The sequence below is a fragment of the Anas acuta genome, chromosome 2, assembly GCF_963932015.1.
Source record: "Anas acuta chromosome 2, bAnaAcu1.1, whole genome shotgun sequence".
NCBI lineage: Eukaryota > Metazoa > Chordata > Aves > Anseriformes > Anatidae > Anas > Anas acuta.
The window spans coordinates 116,394,624-116,416,950 of NC_088980.1; the positions used below are offsets into that span (position 1 = coordinate 116,394,624).

The 22,327-nt window shown below is 41.6% G+C and overlaps 1 protein-coding gene across 2 annotated transcripts in view; it reads right to left on the minus strand.

Annotated features, from left to right (window-relative positions):
* Positions 1-22,327, minus strand: part of TAF4B (TATA-box binding protein associated factor 4b) — a 69,764-nt gene that overhangs the window by 26,589 nt on the left and 20,848 nt on the right. For both annotated transcript variants that reach the window (XM_068671838.1, XM_068671839.1), the window contains exons 6-11: positions 20,932-21,021; positions 17,700-18,272; positions 12,882-13,017; positions 12,234-12,339; positions 7,109-7,278; positions 4,314-4,444 (exon numbers count right to left, since the gene is read on the minus strand). In XM_068671838.1, the coding sequence (XP_068527939.1) occupies positions 4,314-4,444; positions 7,109-7,278; positions 12,234-12,339; positions 12,882-13,017; positions 17,700-18,272; positions 20,932-21,021 (1,206 nt within the window). The remainder of the gene's footprint in view (positions 1-4,313; positions 4,445-7,108; positions 7,279-12,233; positions 12,340-12,881; positions 13,018-17,699; positions 18,273-20,931; positions 21,022-22,327) is intronic.

A 22,327-nucleotide genomic window follows, 5' to 3' on the forward strand; every position in this document is an offset into this window, starting at 1 on the left:
CATACTCGAACTGTTGTTCCCACACCAGTCATATATTTTTTAGAAGCTGGAAGGAAAGTAAAAGTCCTGTTGTGGGGTACTGCTGTTTCCCAAGCTGAATTCTCACAACGCAGCCAAAGCATGAAATCAATCCCTCTTCTTGTATGAAGTTTGGTCTTTTCAGTGAGCCACCACATTGTCACGTATCGCCAATTGTGGCTCAGACCACACCATGTGTTGCAACTAAGGAGACTTTGTCCTTCCCAAGAAGAGGCTGTGGTTCTGCAGAAGTCTGACAAGCCTTTTGCCCCGTCTTTTGTTACTGCTCTTGACTTTTTACTGCTCCCCACAAAACATACATTACTTCATGAGTCAGCCTCAGCACACCAGTACAATTTGTTTTGCAGGAGCAGTTTATAATGCACCACCATGCTGCAACACTTTTAATGGGACAAAGAAGAAAGCTGTATTACCAGAAGATTATTTTTCAAAGTTTAAAAGTGCTTCTCTAGAATACTGAAAGTCAGAGTTAGGTAATTAAGTTTTTAACATCAAATCAAAGAACCTATGCTAATTAGCAAAGCAAGTTGCCCAAACAGAAGCACCCCAAGGCTTCTTGTCCCCAACTTGTATGGGACAAAAGATATGAGCATTCTTTACACTATTTCCACTCAGGAAATACAGGTGTTTAAGATACCTGATTTCAGGTCTCCTAAGAACATCTGCAGTTACATTTTGTCCTACCTACCCACCTAACTTGCTCTCCCTGATCTTTTAGCACCGTAATTGCTCAGACAGAAAGTACCGTGTTGTGTGCCTGTGCATAACCCATTACCATTATGGTTACGAGGAAGCAAGCTGCATTCAGTTTTTGTTCATGTAACAGCTTAAATTTCTTCATGTAAGGCCAGGCGGTCCCCAGATACAACAGCACAACCGCCACAAAAACCAGAGTTACACAGTTAGTGATAGGTAATGCAGGTAACCCTAACACTAAGCATGGTTAGATTTGTACATGTCAAAGCTGAGCTTGCATATCTGACACTTTAGAAGTTGCTTTTACTTCAACAGAGCTAATTTAATCTGGAGTTCACTGTAAGTGAAAGTTTTCCCACTGTCCTGCAACAAGTTACTCCTTTCATACAATAGCACATCAGTGCATCTGTAGACTTACAAAATTAATTCCTCCACACCTTTTTCTTCAAGAGAAATGAATATATTTGAGACTTCTCCACAGATGTGCTTTAAAGTGCTGCCAACTTGTCCCAGAATTTGTACCTTAGGTTTTCACGTATTTGAAACACGCAGCATTGAGGCAAAACGTTCCCAGGTATGTCTTCAGTGAGAAGACCTGGCAACATTTTTGAAAAGAAGCTCTATGCCATGTTCATGATTTGCAGGTTCCTTCCTAGATTGTCATGTACTTGACAATGAATCTGAAAATCTAAGGCATTGGCAGTTTAGCACCAAGAATATACTGTATGCCATGGGGCACAGAAAAAATAACAGGTGTGAGAACTGCATGCTACTTCAGTCCACCTGGAAAGAAATTGGAAGAATCCCATACAGAACAGCTCTCCTACAAGAGCTCAACAACTTTAGTCATGCTGAAAAGCCTTGCTGAAGACAGAGTGTGGACACCAGATGGTACAGAGGCGAAGCTATTACATGGGAACCTACACAGCTTTGGCTTTCTACAAGCAGTTCCTGAACCAAGGTACAAACAGAAGTCTCTTAACCTCTGATGAGTTACTTTTGCACTCTACAGTTTGATGGCTTTGAGAAGAGAGCAGGCAGGAGGACAAGGGGAGGACGAGAAGAAAGGGAAGGCTGTTGGCTTTCACATCTAGGAGCATTTGCCCCTAAGCTATACTACAGTTTATTCCTTATGCCAATGGAGCTGCCACGTCATGTTGCCAGTACTGACAGTACAGTGCAGGGTTGCCTTGTTTTACTGCTACTGCACACTAGGAAAACATTGTCTTTGAGCCCTGTTGACAACACAGCACAGGATGCTCAAAGACAGGAGCTGAAGCCCCCAAGTACAGGGGCATATAACAGTAATCTCACGCTCTGCTGAGCCCAACCACAATAAGAATGTTTTTAATCACTGTACTGTGTAATTGTCACGGCTAATTCAGGTCTTGACCATCACATGATGTCCCAAGTCTCCAGATTATAGGAGAGGAGCAACTGAATCAGCTAGCTGATCGTCTTCATGGTCTTACCTGGCCTCTATACAGGCACTGCAACTAGGAGCTGCAGCACAGGCAGCAGCTCACAGCAATTTGCAAGGCTGTTCACTGCTTGGGATAGAAAGGCCATTGTAACAATTCTACCCTAATTAATATAGTAACGTCTAATTACATACATACCCATGTGTGCACATATATATATTTATTTATTTAACGAAAAAGGGCAAAAGTGAAAAAGTGTACATGGCAGCAAGCTATGACATAAAGCTTTTACCCTGCCCACTCTCTCTGAAGGGCCAGCCACCAGATGGAAGCTTCTAGGCAACAGCTGAACAAACTGGGAAAAGTTTTCTGAGCAATAGCCTATGAATTACTGGCTGCTTACACCAACTCCTACTTTTACAATAGCTACCTCAGTTGCACAACACTTGCCATACTGCTATCTTTTTGTAATGAAGGCACCCCCATGAAAAGCCTTGCAGGGCAACTAACCAATCCTCTTGGAAGGTCTCTGGATAATTCTCCAAAACATGAGTCCACACCACACACTGGTACCTGCTGATAGCCATGTGGTAAAAGAGCAGTAGCAAACACTGTGGGAGATGGAATACAGGAACACACAGATACGTAGCAGGGGGCTAAAAACCTGAAGTGTTCTGTTCTTGAAGACAGGTTTCCAAAAACCTGTTGGCATGCTTTGCAGTATTATTCATGTGGGAGTGTTCACCCATGTCATCTTCTAGAGCACTCCCCTGCACTGTAATACATCTTCCTGCCAAACGAGGGTACCTGTGCCTCTGAGATTATTATGTCCAGTACAGCCTTTTCCTCTCTCTCTTTTTGAGGAAAGGAAAAGCAAATAAGTGTATTGCAGCCTTACTATCTTATCTTGGCTTCTGGCAACTCAATCAGACCAAAACCTATCAGATTTCCCATCATTTTAGTTCAATGAGGAAAGTTAGCTGTAGCCATATCAAGCCCACTGTCCCAAAACACCCCCTTGCCACCTCTGGTGTTTGCAAGATGTTAAGTCCTACCAGTTCCTTAAGACTTCAGCTTCTACCTCATTTCTGTTCACAAACTTCAACAGATCTCCCACTTCAGAGAAAACGCAGAACACGCAGATTTCTGAAGACTTCTCATAGAAATTGTACGCTTCTGCATTTTTTTAAACTCTTCTGGCAAGGAACAGCATACTCCTGCTGCTCTAGACATCACTATAAATACTTCAAAGTTTCTAAATAGTTCCTGCCCTTTAATATTGCTTCTCCTCTGTTTAGAAGCCTATAAAAAACATTCTGTTCAAAAATAACTCCCACCCCATCAGTTGTTTATACTTTAATATATAACAAGAGCAAAGCTCCTATTAATCACAAAAATTCAAAGTTGACTGATTTATAACTTTTCTTTTCCTAATACAGTTTGATACTGAAAAAAAAAAAGATTCGTATTAACTTAGGTAGACAAAAAAAAAGGCTTTGATGCACTTCTTTGGCCACTATTAAGTTAGTGTTTCCCATTTGTACCACACAAACACCTTAAGGAAACCTGGCTCACTAGCACCTGATCTAGCTTATACTGAGTGGAGCTAATACCGCAGGGAGGGAGGTAAGTAGCATTGGTGGGACTAAAAATCTGGAGACTGTGATCAAAAGGGTCTCTGCCTTCACCATTCACATGAAGCACTATAAAAATAAACTGCTTGATTCAGTTTCTCAAGGCCTTTAATGGAGACAATACTGCAGTTCCACCCACAGGACATGCATAAAACAAATACAAGCCCCTAGAACAACCCAACCACCAACAACAGCTTTGTTGGTGTTTACCAACTTACACTGGAGGTTACCAATTTAACGTTACCATGTAAGAGAGATTTTATATGACAACCACCATCTCTACAGAACAAGAGAAATGCATTTACTCTTATGTTGGGTTTTAAAGAGCGCTTATCCAACAAGTCGAATAGCAAGCGTAAGGCATAGTTAGAGGCTATAAACAGTTAAAACAAAAATCAGCCTTTGGTAGATACTGGAAATGCACATATTGCGTGTGATGTACCTATGCTTGGAAGAGGTTTAGCTTCAAGGCTGTAAAGCAGGAAAACTTTGGTGCAAAACTTGCTTAATGATTTCCTTTTACCTTGTGGGTTGATACTCTGTGCTGAGCAATTACAGTTAGTTTTTCTAGGAGCCCTCGTAATCTCTCCTGTGTAGCATGGGAGATCAAGTTCACAACATCAGAGTTAAGTTCCATAATGTCATGCCTTTTACCTGTGGAAGCAGAGAAAATCCATTACGTGTTTTAGTAGTAGCTGATAATTGAAATAATTAGCACAGCAGGTATTCTGTTCCCCCTGGAAGTCATACCCATTATGAATAAAGGTTTGGAGATTATGATTTTCCTGGTAAAGTCACAACTTCAAAGATCTTAGACATTACATTAATAAAACTTAGCCCGGAGCTTCAGAAAATATAGACATTGTTTCACTTAGCCTCTAGAATCACTCTCCTTGCAAGGTCATTTATAGGACAAAGTTAATAAGAACACAAATCAAGCTTCATGTTCGGGGATGGGGAGAAGTGGTAGCTGTAGAAATTAGTGCCATATTCTGTTAATTTCAGTAATTAAAAAAAATAGAGAATTACATTTTGCCCTGCTTGACACCGTGCTTGTTAACAACTCATGACATTTATTCAATGAATAGGGATATTTTTCGCAGCGCTCTCTGGGTGTGCAAGACTCAGCCCTCCTCCCACCTACCTCGACCAAGCGGCACATGGCAGACTGACCCAAGCTGGCAACTTGGAAAATAAGAGATCTGATCCCATCGGGGCCATCATGCCATCGCCTCCAACCCATTCCCTGGCTGCCACTCTGCAACCTTCCTGCAGACTGCTGATGGAGAAGTGCTCCTGTGCTTGACGTGGTTGGTCACTCAACGTGGCTCCACCAGGACACCTGGACAGTGCTGACTTCTCCCTTATGGGCAAGGCAGGAGGCTGTTTCACCCACTTTATACGTAGCACCCATCAAAAGCTCTTTCCCTTGCCCCTCACTGCATTTACAGTGGCTGTAAGACTTTATGATGCAGTTCATAGCATGCATTCAAAATCCATTTTGGTATTTATTGCCCAGTGAAGTGTTCAGAATGGATAAACAGCACACTGTAAAAAACTAATCACCTATTTCATTTGCCTTTATTATACATTTTTAGTTGGCACAGCAATCTCACCAGACAGGGAAAATCTACAATGTTTTTCCAGATAAAATCAAAACGTTCTCGCTGTTTGATCTTGGCTGGTAAATATTAGGCTGCACTTTAGCTGAATGCAAAGTGCATTTTGCTCAAGCACCTTTCAACGCTTCCTCTGTAATTCACCACTAGACAATCAGGATACCTGAAACCTGAAACATCAACTTAAAAGCAAAATTAAGCCTCCCCAAACCTCAAGACCACCCTTCCACATGCAATTCCTGAACAGAAGAGGGCTCTCCGTTCAAGAACAGAAGCATTTGTTTTCTAAATTGGTGCACTCCCAGACAGCATTCGTTTCCTTGCTATCAAAACATTCTTTCAATAATAATAGTTTATGTCATAAATGTGGAACAGCTATCATGCAAGCCTTCAAAGAGCTCTGCCTGTATTTCCTATTTTTAAATAAACTGTCCAAACACCACAAAACAGTTATTCTAGAAGTACTTTCTCCTTCCACTTTTTTAGAGATCCATTATTTCCTTATACCTGCCTCCCATAGATGACTGGTTAACCATCTATCAAACTTTGAAAAAAGCTTCTAAGGACCAGGTCCAAGATGTCTTTTTCCCCTTTCAACTGGTGAGGGGGCACCGACGCCACTGAACCATGCCCTGTGCAGCCCAGATGGCACATCAACCAGGCTAACTAGTGTGGGGTGTGCAGAGGGAGCAGCTTACATACTCCTCACAAGCTAGCTGCTTTCCTTGGACTAGGAACAAGCTGCATGTAGAAACAGGAGGACTTTGTGATCGTGTGATTAGACCACTGCAAAAGAATTAGGGCTGCACACATGAACTTTCTTGAATGCTCAGCTGTGAGCTCACTGTTGCAGTGTGACACTGTACCAAGCAGTGAACATGAGCAAAGGATTGAGCAACATCCATCCAGCTTGCAGGAGATGGCAACGTGATGCTGCACCAATGCACACTCCCTGCTCAGACATCACACACCTTGCCAAGCAAGGGTTACAGTTTTGCTCAGAAACTAATGGCTGAAGCAACATATACAAAAAAAAAAAAACAAAAACCTTCCTATTACGTTTTAGGCTCAGACATTCAACGCTCATCCCACAGTAGTATTCACTGATACAGACAGATACCTTTAACATCTCTTTTGTATAAAATCAATGAAAGATTCTTCCGCAGAGGGAGTCATTAACAGAAGTCTACCCTGTGCATATTGGCAGTATGAAATTTCTTTCTAACCACATGTGCAGGATGTGAAACATTGGGTAGGAGAGTACATATACCTAAACGGGCTGGGGAATGCAAAAGCTGTTAAAAAAGCAAATTTAATATATCCAATCAGGAGCTGCAGGAATAGAAAAGCACAGTTTAGTGTTTGAAATTAACATCTCTTGTTTTTTATGTGTTCCAGTAAGTGTAAAAGTAGTCAAGTTGCTCACTTCATCGAATTCTTACATGTAGAAGTGGCACCATGGCACCAGCTTCTTTTTCCCCTATTGGGCTTCAGACTACTTTCACATAAAAAAAAAAAATGCTTATTTCTTGATTAGAGGGGAAGTAAAAACTCCGTATAGTTTGGTAGAAACTTGAATGGAGATAGCGGATCTTGGAGTTCCAGCTCCTTCTTCAAAGATCAGAGGTTGGCTGATAAAGGATGCAAGAATACAACATTATATCCACACACACGTTAGTTACATGTGCTTTGTTCTCACCAATGTTCAAGATCTTCTTCTGAAGTGCTTCTGAAGAGAGAAAAGGTTCATCTGCACAAGAGCGGATCACTGTACCAATGAGTTCAGAATTTGTTGCCAGAATGCACTCGCTCTCCTCACTCAGGTTGACCCCAGCCATAGAAGTCACATCATTTATGTCATCTTCATCTCTACCAAAGAGAAAACCAAAAATGTTTTATGTTTCATTCAGAATGCATACAAAGACAAAACCTCTTCTATCAACAAACAGCCATGTTCACGTATTTTGGAGGCTACCTCTACACAATACATTTTTGGTACGGGAGTGGACCCGGAAAAACAACTCCTATAAAGCTTTCACAATTCTCTCAAGTACCTCAAACATTAGCTTGATCGATGCCTCAGTTGCTAGGTACGCAAGTTGTGTAGAAGAAAGTCAAATTTTGAACAATCTTAGAAACAATGAGCGGAGGTAAACCTGGGTTAAAAACCCCCACAAGCTTCCCCTCCACCACTGATCTTCTAGCAGTGGAATTTATTAGCAATAGTATTCAGAAAGCAAAGTCAAAGTTACTGCTGGAGTCACAAAGTTAAAGTCACAAGTAAACTGAGAGTTGTTCTAGAAATCCAATTCACTGGGCAGCACCAAGTATAGAACAAAGTTGAAGATCGCCTCATGAAACTATGAACAACTCCATTTTCTAACAATGCCTATTCTATCAGCTGAAGCTTACCACAGAAGCATATTAACAGAAATGTGGTTAACTTTTCTTTCAGTGAGTTCCCTTAAAAATACGACCAATACTTCTTGTCTGTACACTACAACCAACCCAGACCTTACTCTTTGAATTGGTTGTGTTGTACAATACTTCTGCACATAGCAGGGAAGATGCTGTGCATCTGCAGAACAGCAGCAGAGGTCTAATTCTCAACATTCCTTCGTTAGCTGGATTCTGTTGCAGCAGCTTTGGACTACATGCTCAAAAATAAAAATCCAAGTCTGGCACAGCTTGTACTAGCAGTAACAGCCAGCTACCACCATTGCAAAGCTCATGTTAAGCAAATTCTGCTAGAATACTTAATAAATCTTGTATGGGAAGTTTTTGGAGGAATTTTACAATGAAACAGTTATTTTCAGAAAAGCTTAGATCACCAACAGAAAGCCTTTTTGCTTCATGAAGTGACAAAGGTCCTAATGTTGGCTTCAAGGGCTTAGGACCGATCCATAATAATAGAGGTCTGCAGTATTAGTACAGACAAGTGGAAGCACTCAATCTGAAAGTATTTTGATCTGGAATAAAAAAAAAGTCTTTGAAAAGGTGCTCTCTGGCAAGGTTCAACTATAGGAGTCACTGTATGGCCTAAATAACTCTTGAACAAGGGGCAGGTCAGAAACTTCCCATTCTCGGGTTAAATAGGATCTCTTGGAGGCTGTTTCCTGACTGGCATTAAGAAGCTAAAGTTATCAGAAGATGGCTTGGGCTTGAGAGATGCTCAAAAGACACAAGAAAGCACTGTGTTTTTGTGTGTGTGTGTTGTTTTTTTTTCCTTTAAGCTATAAATGGATTTTCTCCTTCAGACTTCAGTAGGTTTCCTTGGTGTAAAGACTTCTACCATAGCATTCTGAACAGGAGTCTGGCTAGGAAAGGAATCCAGGCATTCCCTACCCCTCCTGCCTTTTGTTTGTGTACTCTCATAGCAGGCAGCTTCTATATAATTTGTTTAGGGGAAAAGGAGACCCAATGGATTCTCAAACTGGCTTCGTTCATTATGTCTAACTAGACATAGCTTCCTGACTGTGCTTGTGCCCCAGATTTATCACATTAAGGAAAGCACTAAGTCCCAGCATTGTCAGAACAGTTGTATGATCACCCTTACAACTTAAAGTCACCACTGTCAGATTTTCCCACCATTTAACCCTTCAAAACTAGCAATTCAACTATTCCATGAGTACAGTCGTACTCTATCAGCTTCAGTTCTCTAAATTTATCCTTTATCGAGTTACTATTTTCTTTTATCTTTCCAACCACAGTCTCTCTTGTGAGTGCACACATAAGAACTTACAGGTAAGCACGTTTTTGCCAGTACTGGTTTTGAAGACCAATTCCAACTTCTTCACTGCTGGACATAAGATTGCATTAAGTCACAAAGTCACTAGCCTTGATGAAAGATTAATTTGCACAACAGTAAACAGTTCTGCTCTTATTTTATTTAACCCAAAGAACCTACCCCTAAATGTTCTTAATAGTAGTGCTGACTAGAGATTAACATAACTTTCAAAGGACCTGTGAAGTTTGCACTCTTCACTATTATTTTGTCCATGCTATTTGAATAAACCTCAATCATTGTAAGTATCACATTACGTATTTACAGTAAGTTATTAAAATCATTCTATTAAAGTGATACATTAAAAATATTCCCTGTATTTTGGCTGGATACTGACGTGCTTTCATTTTCAAACTCTCCACGAAGTCCCTCTTCTGCACTACCTCCATTAATACATTTTGCACGTTCCTATCACACCCAGAAACCAACAAGAAATACTCTCCTAGCTGTTACAAGCCTCCAGCAATTGAAGTTGTCAGTACAAAGGGGAAAACAGTGCACAGTTCTCTATGTTACCCTGTACAGAGTCAGATTTGACATGCAAATTGAATATTCAACTGGAAAAAGCAGCTCAAGCAATGCAGATGCACCTCGCATCTACGAATTTGGTTGTAGTGGCTGAAAAGCGAGTCTGTGGCACCCTCTGGTGTTGGAACAATGCACATGTTTGCTTCTCAACCCATTTATATTTACTACGTTTTAATCGTAGAACTGATAAAACTACATAGGTATCCTTAACCCAAAACTCTGTGCATTGTCACAAACAATGACACGGGACAGAACAATTTCAGCAGAGCAAGAGCCACCAGAGCTCTGCTCCCAGGCACCACAGGGCAGGAGACACAGCTGCCCAGATGTTCTCCACGCTGTCTCACTCCCGACTTGTCCGGTAGTTGTGATTTCTGGCACCTCCCAGACTAAATGCACTTTTGAAAATAAAAGTATTAAACAGAATAGATGCAAAAAATACGTCAGTATTTTAAGATGCAAATATGCGTCTTATTTTTTCCAGGGTGCTCTGGCATACACTTTACTTTTAGGTATATAAAGCCATTTACAAAAAATCTTGATGCTTTTACAGCAGACCGCCCTTTACAATGCATGCCATAGGACAACCAAATGCCAGCAATGCACAAACTTATGTTACCTTCCTATTTCTGGGAGGATTCCTTTTAACTGGAACAAGAAAATCATCTTCCCCCCCGCCCCATTCCTTATCTCTAGCAACAACAACAAAAAACATTAAAGAGCAAAAACAAGATCAAATTGCAGCTTAAGTAGAGTTTGGCAAGTATTATACTCCCAAATCCTAACCTAAATTAGGCATACAATGGCAAAGGGATTCAGGATTGACATTACGCTGCAGTGAGAGGCCACAGTTGTACATGGACACAAAATCACTTCAGGTATGAAGACATGCTCTCTGCCCATAACAAATTCCATCACAAAACCTGAAAGGGAGCCACAGTGTTCTCTGCCTCATACACGATCAGCTAGTTGACAGATCATAGGTCACAAAGAATAGCTTTGGTGAGAATATTAAAAGTTGGGATAGAAGAAAGAAAAACACTTCACAGTTTACTGGGGAATGTCTATTGCCCAGGCCAGAACAACACTACGTGGAGCTAGACCTCTTTGGTCACACTGGAATGTGGAAGCATCAGGGATGTATAAAGAGAAGTTCTTCAGAGACTAGAGACTTATAGAAAAACGTTAGGTAAGCTAGAGATTTCACATCTGAATTATCATGGACTTGAGCAACTTCAAAATTCCTAGTCCAAAAGTAGGAAGAGAAATCTATTTTGCATCACACTGGAGAAGCAGAGTTTTTCCTAAATAACTCCCTACAAACTTGGTAAATTGAAGAAATAAGCTTAATTCAAACTTTTTCATCCAAGGCAGTTGATATATTCTGACTGGAAGAGCACAGAAAAATCTTGTTTCTAGCAAGGTTTTTGTTATTTTTTATTTTTTAAATGATGATATTTGTAAAGTAAAGCTTGGTTTGTGTTGGTTTTTTTTTTTGAGGGATGTGTTTTTTTTCCCCAAACATCACTACACAAAATTACATCCCAACTTATATTCTGAAGTATATTTCATAAGAGCTTGAGGGAGCTAAACAGAGCAATTGCTTTAACATCTTTTTCTTTCAATTTCTGACTACCAATGCTTTAAGTATTTTGTACGAACTGTATGTTACTATAAATAACAACAGGTGTCTGTATCTGTGCACACCAAGCTGCAGCTTTCAAGAGAGAAGTCAATTGGTCAAAAAGAAACAGGTATAATAACTGCTTTTATCCCTGGAAGACTAACTTCAAGTCTGCCTTAAGGTCTTAAGACCAGTAACGCATACTCATGACAGTTTGCACTTCTGTCCTAACGTTAGATTTTAGAGCTACAAAAATCATTTCTCCTTTTGGAAAGTGAATCAGTTATCAGAACTATAAGTTTTCAGTGTTCTTCTAATCTGAAGGTCTAGAGAATATGCCAGAAGCTACAATTAGAGATGTAGTCAAAGACTTTTACCTCTACATACAGAAATGAGCTTGTACGAAGAACTAATAAAGATATTGTAATACAGCACACAGCTTTAAACAGGTTACTAGCCAGCCCAAATTACAGCTCAATGCTATCTGGCTGTCTGTTAAAAGCAGAAGTTGTATCTGATTCAATCCTGTGGAGAGCTTTTAATACAAGGTAACTTTATATTAGTTAATCGTATTCACAGGATCGAGATCAATATGCCTCCTCCACAAGTGAGAGACTGATAAATACCGATGCACACTGTTTGTGGAATTACATTTGTGTAAAATCACATGATGAAAACCCTAACTCATCAGGACAGTTTTCCTATACTAAGAGTAATTAAGATCTGCTATGAGGTCATAGTTTTTAGGTCCCCCTTGCCAATTCATATTATACATCAATTGTAAGTCTCTAGAGAAAGCTGCTTTCATCTGGGCTCTGTTCCCACCTCTACATGTGCTGTCTGTTTCTTTTGTTCCTTCCAACAGTAAACTATATTGTTCATTTTTACCTGAAGGATGTTGTTCCATTCTCTTTTATTTTAGTTTTCTGAACAGGAGATGCTTGAAGCGACAGAATTTTATTTCCTGGCAGGGTAACTTGTTTCAGGATGGAACCTAGAACAAAACAAAGAGCACACCATAATAGAACGCAAAATGCTCAGGCAACTGTTTAATCAGTTCATACATCTAACAAAGGCTACTGCAGACTCAGTAACAACTAATTAGGTCCATTTGAAAACCAGACACTCTAGAGTACTATGTTCTACATGTTCTGTATAGCCCAAACTCCTACACTCTCAAACACCCTCTGTGCTGATCAGCAGAAGGCTTTAGTGAGAACTGGCTGTTGAAGGAAAAAGTAAAGTCTGACGAAGTGATGCTCAAAAGCATGACAGTTCAAATAAAGTTTATTGCAAGGAGCAATAGTACTTTAAAATACCACAGTATTTTAAAAAGTAACAATACCATGGAGTGACATGTTCTTAACAGGCAATGGAGGCAGACATGGCACTGAGCTTACTCATCTGTACATCAGTAAATCACAATCTAAGTAAAATTAGTATAGAAATGTTTCTCTCGACAGACAGCCACCTTCCTACAATCTACCAAGAGCCTGTACTTATTTCTGCACCTCCATAATAAAGGCACCACCATACCTGCAGGAAATTTGTTGGTTTGAACAAGCGTATTCAGTGGCATCCTCTTCTCAGCAGATGTCTGGAGAGTCAGCGTTGAGGGCTGTGGGAGTGTGGATACTTGCTTTACAATGGCTCCTGACGGTTGTTGGACTACCTGCAAGTGGAATATCCAATATCAAGAGTGAGAAGAGCTAAATATACAGAGAAGAAAATAGTATCAACATGTTCATTCAGCCAGAAGTGCTGCAGGGCAGGCATGCATGTCTAGCTTTCAGTTTATAACAAACAGCATGCTCAAAAAAAAAAAAAAAAAAAAAAAAATCAACCATCACTGCTTCTGACTTTAGTGACAAGAAACAAAATCTTAGCAACTGGTGGTGAGCTAAAAGCTCCAGCTCATTCAGCAAACTCTAAGAGACATTTCACCCCTACTCTCTATTTATAGCTATACCAGAAAATTTTCACTGAATACTACGCGATCTGTTACACTAAGAGACTTTCCTCTCTAGGCCTCGTTTAACAGACTGCCAATTGAATATTGTGTCTGCCTGCCAACGAGTTCAAAAGGGTAGGTATCACATACATCTAGTTTAAAGAAAAATAAAATAATAATAAAAAAAGAAACAGCTAAAAGTCTTGCAATAAATTCTTTTCTTGTCATGAGGAATCCACCCTACGAAGTTCCTAATGCATTCGTGGAGCTGCAAGGTCAATCGTAAATTGAGATGCTGAGCTTCAAAGTGCTAAACAACAGAACACCGAGCATACCAGTCAGAGGGCGCACCAAGTGCTAACCAGCAGCACCTACACTGTGTAGAGCCTCTACACAAAAAGTGGTACACTGCTGAAGGGTGAAAAGGAAGAGGGTCGATAGTTTTGTTTAAAGAGGCTGTGGAGAGAAACAACACCAGCCAGCAGGGTGTCATCACAACAGACCTATAGGCACAGCCTGTAAGTACTGATTCTTCCTCTTCAGGGGCAGCCATTAAAATGCACGGAAGGAATAAAAATGCAGTATCCCCAAAAGCTTCATGCTCTAAGCCTCCTTGGAAAAGCAGAACGCGGACTGCAGCTTCTGATACCTCCTTTGCAAAATTCTTGATTACAAGGAGTAAAAAGACTTTTTACCAAACGCACAAAATTTATCAACATCTCCAGATTGAAACCCAGCTGGTTAGGGGCAAAAAAGCCAATACAATGAGTTTAAATGGTTGAGGAAAAGTTTTTCTCTAAAGTCTTGTAGTCTAACTTCAGGAAGTCAGAATATGCCCCCACAGTTATTACTGCTCACAGCATTATGGCTTGGCATCGCGGTGGTAATGCAGAACAGCCGAGCTGAAGGTGGTGTTCGAAAACCAGACAAAGAACAGACAACTCTTGAAGGGAAGAAAAAAAAAAGCACAGACAAGATCCATCTCTCCGAGTTTGCAGGCAGATGGAAGAACCACAGGAATACAGGCACTGATAGGGGACAGGGTCAGGTCTCACACATACAGCACTTCATCACAAACGAGTACAGGCACTAACATTTGCTTCTACTGGGATTTTAACCAAGACACAACTTGATCTTTCTGAAAGATCCAGCTTCCACAGGCTGGAAGTCCATGAACAACGTGGGGAGCACAGTTTGTACGTTCGGGTAAGTACTGAACCACCAAGCAGCTTGGACAAACTACTCACAGGATCTGCCAGCATCCATGCTGGCATGCACCTAGAGATCTTCCCTACTGCCAGTGAGAATGAGGCTTCATCTTCAGCACACAAAAAACTGAAACAGCACAGGAGGAAACGTAAGCATTCGAGAGCACTGAGTGGCAGACAAAAGAACAAGAGATAGGCAATGTAAAGTCAATAGCCTAGGTGGAGACTGGGAAATACGTCAAGTAACCAAGGACACCAGATCAAACAGGCGCAGAAAGGCAGATCAACCAGTAGCAGAAAGGAAGGGCTGGCAGTAAGGCTGATTTCTCTTTGCCATTCTAGCTGCTAGACTTACTAAAGCTGGACATCCCTGGTACTGGCAAAGGGCACGGTCCTAGCAATTTCAACAGGGGCCTAATGCCCCGAGAAATATTACAAAAACAGTATCTATGAGCGTTAGTTTCTATTACTTCTTGCTGCTAACCTGAAGAAGAAAGAAGAGGGACTGTTCCTTCAACCCCCTTGAGTAAGCTCATAAAGACATCAGCATAAAAAGCAGCAACACTTGAGCAAAAAAAGCACAGTGCAACGTCCAGCTGACAGCATGAAAGGCAGCTGCCTGGTGGAGATGTTGAATAGTGTGAATCTGTTGTACCTTCATAAAGCAAAGCTTGGAGATCAGCTGCGAGGTGTTAAAGTATCAGTGCGCACCAGAAGTGAAGCTTTATGAAGCCCTGGGAGCAAAAGCATGCACCCAGGACAAAGCACAGGCTTTTTCCTCTTGGTCTTCATGCTCAGCAAAACTAGAGCTTTGTAGCAGCATTATCACCATCAGAGACAGGGGCTGGTAATGTCATTTTTAATTTTATTATGCTTTACTACGGCAAGACACGCTTTATTTCTAAGGAGAAACTTCTCTGGAAGCCAATGCCCTTAAAGGAGTCCGTGTTAACAGTCACAGGGGGCACCCCACAGAATGTGCAGCTGCCAGGGAAGCCACGAGCAATGCTCACAACCCAAAACAGACCCCTCAGTGCCCACCACACAGACCCAGAGTTCCAATAACAGTGCCATAAAAAGAAATGGGTCACATGCAGCATCTCTCCCATCACATCACTTTTCATCCAAGACTGCTGCAGTGTTGCATTCTTAAGCATCACGGATAGAGCTAGCACATGAAAGCACAAAAGATGCTTCCTTTCCACTCCTCAAGCACAAGAGACAAATTAGGAACAGGCATGCAGAGGGAGTGTGTGGCATCAGGCAACCCCAAGGGCTGGAAAGGGAAAAAAAATTGCTGGCAGCACTGTACGGACAGATTTGCACAGCTGGCGTGTGCTTCCTTTCAGCTGGCAGCAGCACCCTGCTATTTAGGGAGGTGAGGTCCTGCTTTGTTTCCGTGTGGGAGCGGACAGGCCCCCTGTGCTTTTAAAAGGAAAGTCATTGGGGAAGCCCTAGAAGATGCAGCCTCTCCTACCAACTTGCTAACAGGCTGCCTGAACAAACACCAAGCCCCTGATACAGCTGAGCTGCCGGTGGTCAGCTCCGTCCCGCGACTACATCCAAGACCAAAATTAAACAGCAGCTCTGAAGAGCAAGAATTATAATCACTACGCCTGGGATCCACCCAAACGAGGATAAGACATGCTTTGTATGCAGGTCAATGTTTGTAACACACAGTAAAGAAAAGCATTGGGCTGCCACGCTGCCGTACTGGAGGAGGCAGAGGTCATTTCTTGAGCTCACCAAAATGCTATTCAAGAAGCATCTTGACTCCACAGCATAGAGTTAAGCTTCCTCATCTATTTGTACAGATGGTCAGTCTTTCCCCTGGATTACAAGGTTCGCTGTGGAGCCAACAAGCCGCTCTCCAGCTCTTGTACAACCTAAGCAGCCCTCATTTTCTTCTGGCTAGAAACTCAGATTTAGTCCTTGAAGGCAACAAGGGTGGCAACTCTTTTTCCAATTTGGCTGTAGCAACTACTATCAAAGTTTTAGTACATACGCAACAGCAGTTGTTTAAAAACCAAACCAAAACACAACAACAAACCCACTCATAAAAAGAAATCTCCCCATATAGTTCAGTGCTTTCTTTGTTTTAAAGAAGTCTGAAAAGGTGAAAAGCTGGCAGAATAAGCTCTTCACTTAGAAGACATTATTCTTGTACTACATCCACCTTATGTGCTTTGAAAAAAAAAACAAAAAAGGAAAAATGTGGAACACTGGTTGGTCTGAATACTGTTAAATCAAGTATACAAATAAAATACAAATGGAAGTTCACACACTCCAATAGCTGTGGAAAATGAATCTAGCTTCAGAGGAAGTCTCACATTTTCCCCTTGTTGGAAGGAACAAATCTTTACAACTCCACAAGTCTTTACAAGTCCTATTCAAGAAGAGTCATCTGCCAAAGGAGATAACTCTCCTGATAGTCCTGAGAGCACTACATACAGGTAGACACAGCACACCGCTCAGTACCTCAAACACCCATAAACCAAACCTAACTTATTTTACAGTGTTGCTCTGCTGGGTAACACTAGCATCAGTGAGAGATTAACCTGTGCCAAGACAAGAATGTTAACGCGATGCTTCTGAGGGTATTGTTTTAATGCAGCATTTATTCCTTCTGAAATCTGTTAGCTAATGAGGCCTGATAGAAAAAATTGACTTTTTGATGACTTCATAATTAACAGGTCTTTTTAAATCTGGAGGTCTGAGCTCTCCTCGAGCTCGTTAATACATTCCAGTTAGCGTATCACTACAGATCATCACACTACCTGTTCCTGCAAAGCATCCAGTGCGGGATCTATGAAGGTAAGGAGGCTGGAACCCCTGGGGGCCAGCTGAGGCACAGCCCTCACAGGGCATCTAACAGTCATTAACGTGAGCATCCCATCATCAATTTCTGACACAGGCATTTCCTGCCTTTTCCTTCACATACCAACCGAGCCCAGCTGCACACGCACCAGGAGTCCATGCACGTTCCCTCCTGTCTCTATCTGGGTGTTCAGGCTGGTTGAATGGTGGTCAGCTCATCTTGCAAGAGACCTAGCTTAATGTAACTGGTTAACTCATGATAGGGAGCTTCATATGACAAAAACACACCTAAGATGCAAACTGGTATCACCCTGACAAAATGTTTAGAGTCAAAGCAAAAGAAGCCCAGTTCCAGAGAAGGAGAGAAATTCATCTTACCAACTGTTTCACTTTTACCACCTGCTGAGCGCCCGCTGACTGCGCGACGATGGAGTTTGGCTGGGAGATTTTAATACTGATGGGGGTGCCGATGACTGGTTTCAAAGGCTGGAGAGGGGTTGCTGCTGAGGACGCCACCGCGGAGACGAGCACGGGCTTTACAGGCTGCAGAGAGGACGTTGCTACAGCAGAGGTGAAGACCGGCTTCACAGTTTGGATAGCAGTCAGCCCCGATGTCACTGTCGTCGTGGTGAGGACTGACGCTGCAGGACGGAGAGAGGCTGTCACCACTGCAGAGGCAGGAACAGGCTTCACAGCCTGCAGAGAGGCTGTCACCGGGGCACTGGGAAGGACTGGTTTTGTAACTGGAGAGGCTGTGACAGTTGCAGAGGCAGACGCTGGTTTTATAACTGGAAGAGAATTTGTTGCTACAGCTGAGGCTGCCACCGCTGCAGGAGTTGGTGCAGAGGTACAAGTTGAAACAGCTTCTTGGGTTGGGGCTGGCTGCTGCATACACTGCTGGATAAAGCTTTGGGCATTTGGCATCAGCTGCCGTAAGGCAAGCATGCTTTTCTAGAAGACAAGAAGAAAAAAAAGTAAGAAAAAGTGGCTGTAGCACCAGAACAGTCTCCCACAATACTAGATCTTATATTAGCAACTGAACCTTCTTCCTCAGGTTTTAATTCTTTTTTTTTTTTTTTTCCCATGAGGCAATAAGCTGGTCACTCCAAACAAGAAGTTCTGCTACAATTCAGGTAGCACGAATACAAGTGCTCTTAAACTGATGAAGGTTTAAGTTACGAATCACCAACACAGGCTGAGCAAAGATCAACAGTCACTGTGTCTTCCCTCCCTGGAGCAAACCCTATCTGTAGGGAAATTTACCCCAAAATTTGTTCTTTCATTTAGATTGTTTCAATGTGGAACTTATGCACCCAAGCAAGATCAGCTTAACTATGCTACTATCTCAATTTTTTTTTTTGTTTTGCCAAAAAAAACTGCTCTCTCATAACAGCTGTGTTTATTCCATTGAGCTCCTCCAACAGAGAACTACAAATTATCCAATAAAATCAGAAACAAGCTCTAAAGACGCATGCACTTGTACACCAATACAGCTGTACCTACACTAGGGGGGGATACCACTTTACTAATGTCTGAATCGCTGCAGCAGCACAGCTTAAGCCGGAGAAGTTCCCTGCAACAGGAGAACATTAGTAAAAGTATCTGGCAACATCTCATTTTTAGTACAGCTATGTTTGAGAAGGTTAATGGACAGAATAATCTTCAAGCCCTCTACAGATTTCCTCCTTGACTATTTGCAATCTGTTATGGCTCAGAACCAGGGGAAATCATTTCTGCAGCTACCAGTATATTCTCACAAAACTTTTTTCCCCTGACAGTTTTTGAAGTCTGTAAGAGCCTCCAGCATAGTGCTGTTGCTCTGGGCTTCATATGAAAAGGAACACGTTATCTCACTTGCTAATATATCGAGTGAACAAATCGTTTGTACATCTGGACTTGCCATGGCACTTCTATCTTTAATGTTACCTTCCCTTTCTTTCAAAAGGCTGCTTAGCTTTCCTCATGCTCTTGATGCAGTTTATTCACCAAAAGCATCCAGCAGATTTGAAAATAAAGTTGGCTTTACAGTGTGTGGGTTTTTTTTCCAATTTTTCTGTTGTTTTTTAGAATGTGTTTTGTTTTTTTTTTTTTTCAAGTTATTGGAATAGGCAAAACCAAAAACATGCAACAGCTCTGTCAAAAACCTGAAGCGCAAGAGATAAGAGCCAACTCCACCGAGAATCCTCCCTAAAACTCCACTTTACTAGCTAGAAATGTGTTGCTGCTTCAGGGTCTTTGCACCAAATCTACCAATTCTCTGTGTTGGGGGCCAACTTACGAACCCAGGCAGAGCACTTTCGCAACTTCTGAAGCCAAACTTGTCCTGGCAGCTAGCAGAGCTCGAAGACAAGCTCTGCCCATCGTGCTGACCCTGTGTGCACAGCATGGTCACTCTGCAGCCAGGATGAAACTGCCCACGAGTAACAGAGCTGCCCGTGCTGTGGTTGTTGCACAGGCTACTCTAGGAAGTAACATGAGAACTCTGAACTGCAATAGGCTGTAATAGGGCAGATTGGTTTTATTTTATTATTTTTTACTATTTTTTTTTCAGAGGCTTTTAAAAAACACCAGGAATTACATTTTCGAAAATACAACAAATACTGACATCTCAAGCCCTGCAGAGAAGACCCTGGTCTCCTGACAAACTTACTAGCAAAGCATTTAAAGGCTGTCACTGTAACAGAAATATTCATCCCATACTTGAAGGGATTAGCACCAGCTATCTAAAGCAATACCAGCATTATCAGATGTATTGTTACGTGGACTGTCAAATACAACGAAAGAGGGCAAACGCCCGGAAAACCTCTATCACAGCTTTACCACGTAACCATTCTTCCTTGATTCTCTGCTGTGCCTTTAACGAATGTCAGAGGAAAGTACAGATCTATCAGGTCTAACAACGCTGTGTGCATTGCAGTTAAGCAAATACAGCCAAGTTTTCCAAGTTTGCACTGGGATTTGGCGGTCGCTATATGACAAAGATGTTCATTTTTATTTTGACTGCCAATAAATTCTATTCTACAATATGCTTTCAAGAAAAAATTAAAGACAGCACTTTCTTATTTTCATGATTACTTCCTTGAACAGCGTGGAGTTATCCCGGGTTACTCTTCTTAAGTGGCAGGAGTCCCGTGGGACATTTTCTGGGGAAAGGGGTGGTTTTTAACCCTGCCTCCCGTTAAACAGAAGCCAGCAGATGAGTGAATATGAGCATTATGCAAATTCTTTAAGGTCAAGTACTGCATAAGCTGGGCACAGCCTCTGTTGTCACTCTTCTGTATTAGAATTCAAACCAGCTACAGTTTTGCTAAGGAAGTAAAAGGTCATCTTCGCGTAGCTGCTCTACAGTAGATGTACCAGCTTCCAAAAGATTTGTCTCCAGTAGTTACTGGAGAGTAATTATGCTCCAACATGAGAATACAACTGAAGTTAACTCCTCTGAAATCCCCCACAAAAGTCTCTCCCTCCATCCTTCCAAGAGCAGTAGTCAGACAGGGTCAGGCTAAGCACCATTTCCTCAACTGATCTGAGCAAACAACTACTTGAAAACTCTTTTCTGGTCCTTCTTCCCCCCATTAAATACCATATATATATACAATCAGACACTTACCTTAAGAAAAGGAACTAAATACGGCTGTGGAGAAGACTTGAGCTCTATGTACAGCTTCTTTGTAAATTCTTCTGGTTCAATTTTTGCTTCCTAAGAGGAAAATACAATTACAACAGCAATTTATAACTGAACCTATCTCCCTCCCTCCCCCCAGTATGTGTATTAACAATTCATGGAAGTTTACATTATCACGGTGTTATTCAATTTCAGTATTCTCAAATGCTTTTTTCCTCCTGTATATTTAAAGAACACGTTTTAGGATAGAATGATGTTATAATTTAGATACACTATTTTAAAATTAAACTCCTTTGTTCAACTACAGGCAGTTAATACACTTAAGGATATCTGTTCAAACACCCATTCACTGAAGTGAACTGATAGAAACAAATTTATAAGTAACACTGATCCTTTTGAATATCTCTTTTATGCAGAAATATTTTAAATCCATCAAGAGTACTTTATGCCGTAAAGGTAGTTTATCTGCATAAGGATCAAAATTTCAATAGATCGGAGACAAAAGACAACTCAGTGCTGTTTTTGTTAAACAATTCCAGTCTAATGCTCACTAAAGCATAATAAAGCAGCATACTTAACGCCTTCTTTCTAAAGCGGGAGAAGCCAAACATCAGAACATCACTTTTGCATGCCATCAGGGCAACACTCCTCTGGCTCACAGAGCACAGTCTCCTTGAAGGTTTTTGCTCTGCCCCACCACAAACACCTGTTTCAGGGGCCCGAGAGGGTTAGGAAGCCACAGCAGCCTTCTAGGACCTCCTTGCATCAGTGCCACAGCAGTGGGGCTGAGGGAGTGGGTAGCCCCAGACACTGCTGCCACTTCTCACCCTCCCAGGTGAGACCGTACCTTCTTCGGGAAGGTACAGAAACACATGAAGAACAGGGACCCTAGTGCCAGTCTCTCAATCAGCAGAAAAATGATGCCTTTCAACCTTATCCCCCCTGAGGACAGCTGTTCCAAAGAGCTCCGTGGTGAGAGGAGGGGGTTTAAGGACCAGATATTTCTTAGAAGAGAACTTTGGGCAGCTCTCCTTTTCAGTGGGAGCTGCAGATACCGGTTCCCCCTCACACAAAGGCAATGATTTGGTACACCACATCTCAGTGCAAATAAGGTGCTTGACACCCACTCCATGAAATGCTGCCTTAAGGACCACTTTGCTTCACAGCTGGTGTTTACTTGTTTCCCTCATGCATATGAAACATTAATTTATTTTGCATTTACATCATACACACACACTGAATGGCAGAAGAACAGCATTTTAAAAATACTGTAAAAAAAAGCAAAGAAATGCACAGTTAAACAATTTATTAATGGCTGTTAATTACTGTTCTTTTAAAAAAGCACTGTAAGCACAAGAAGGATTCATTCTCATATGTTCCC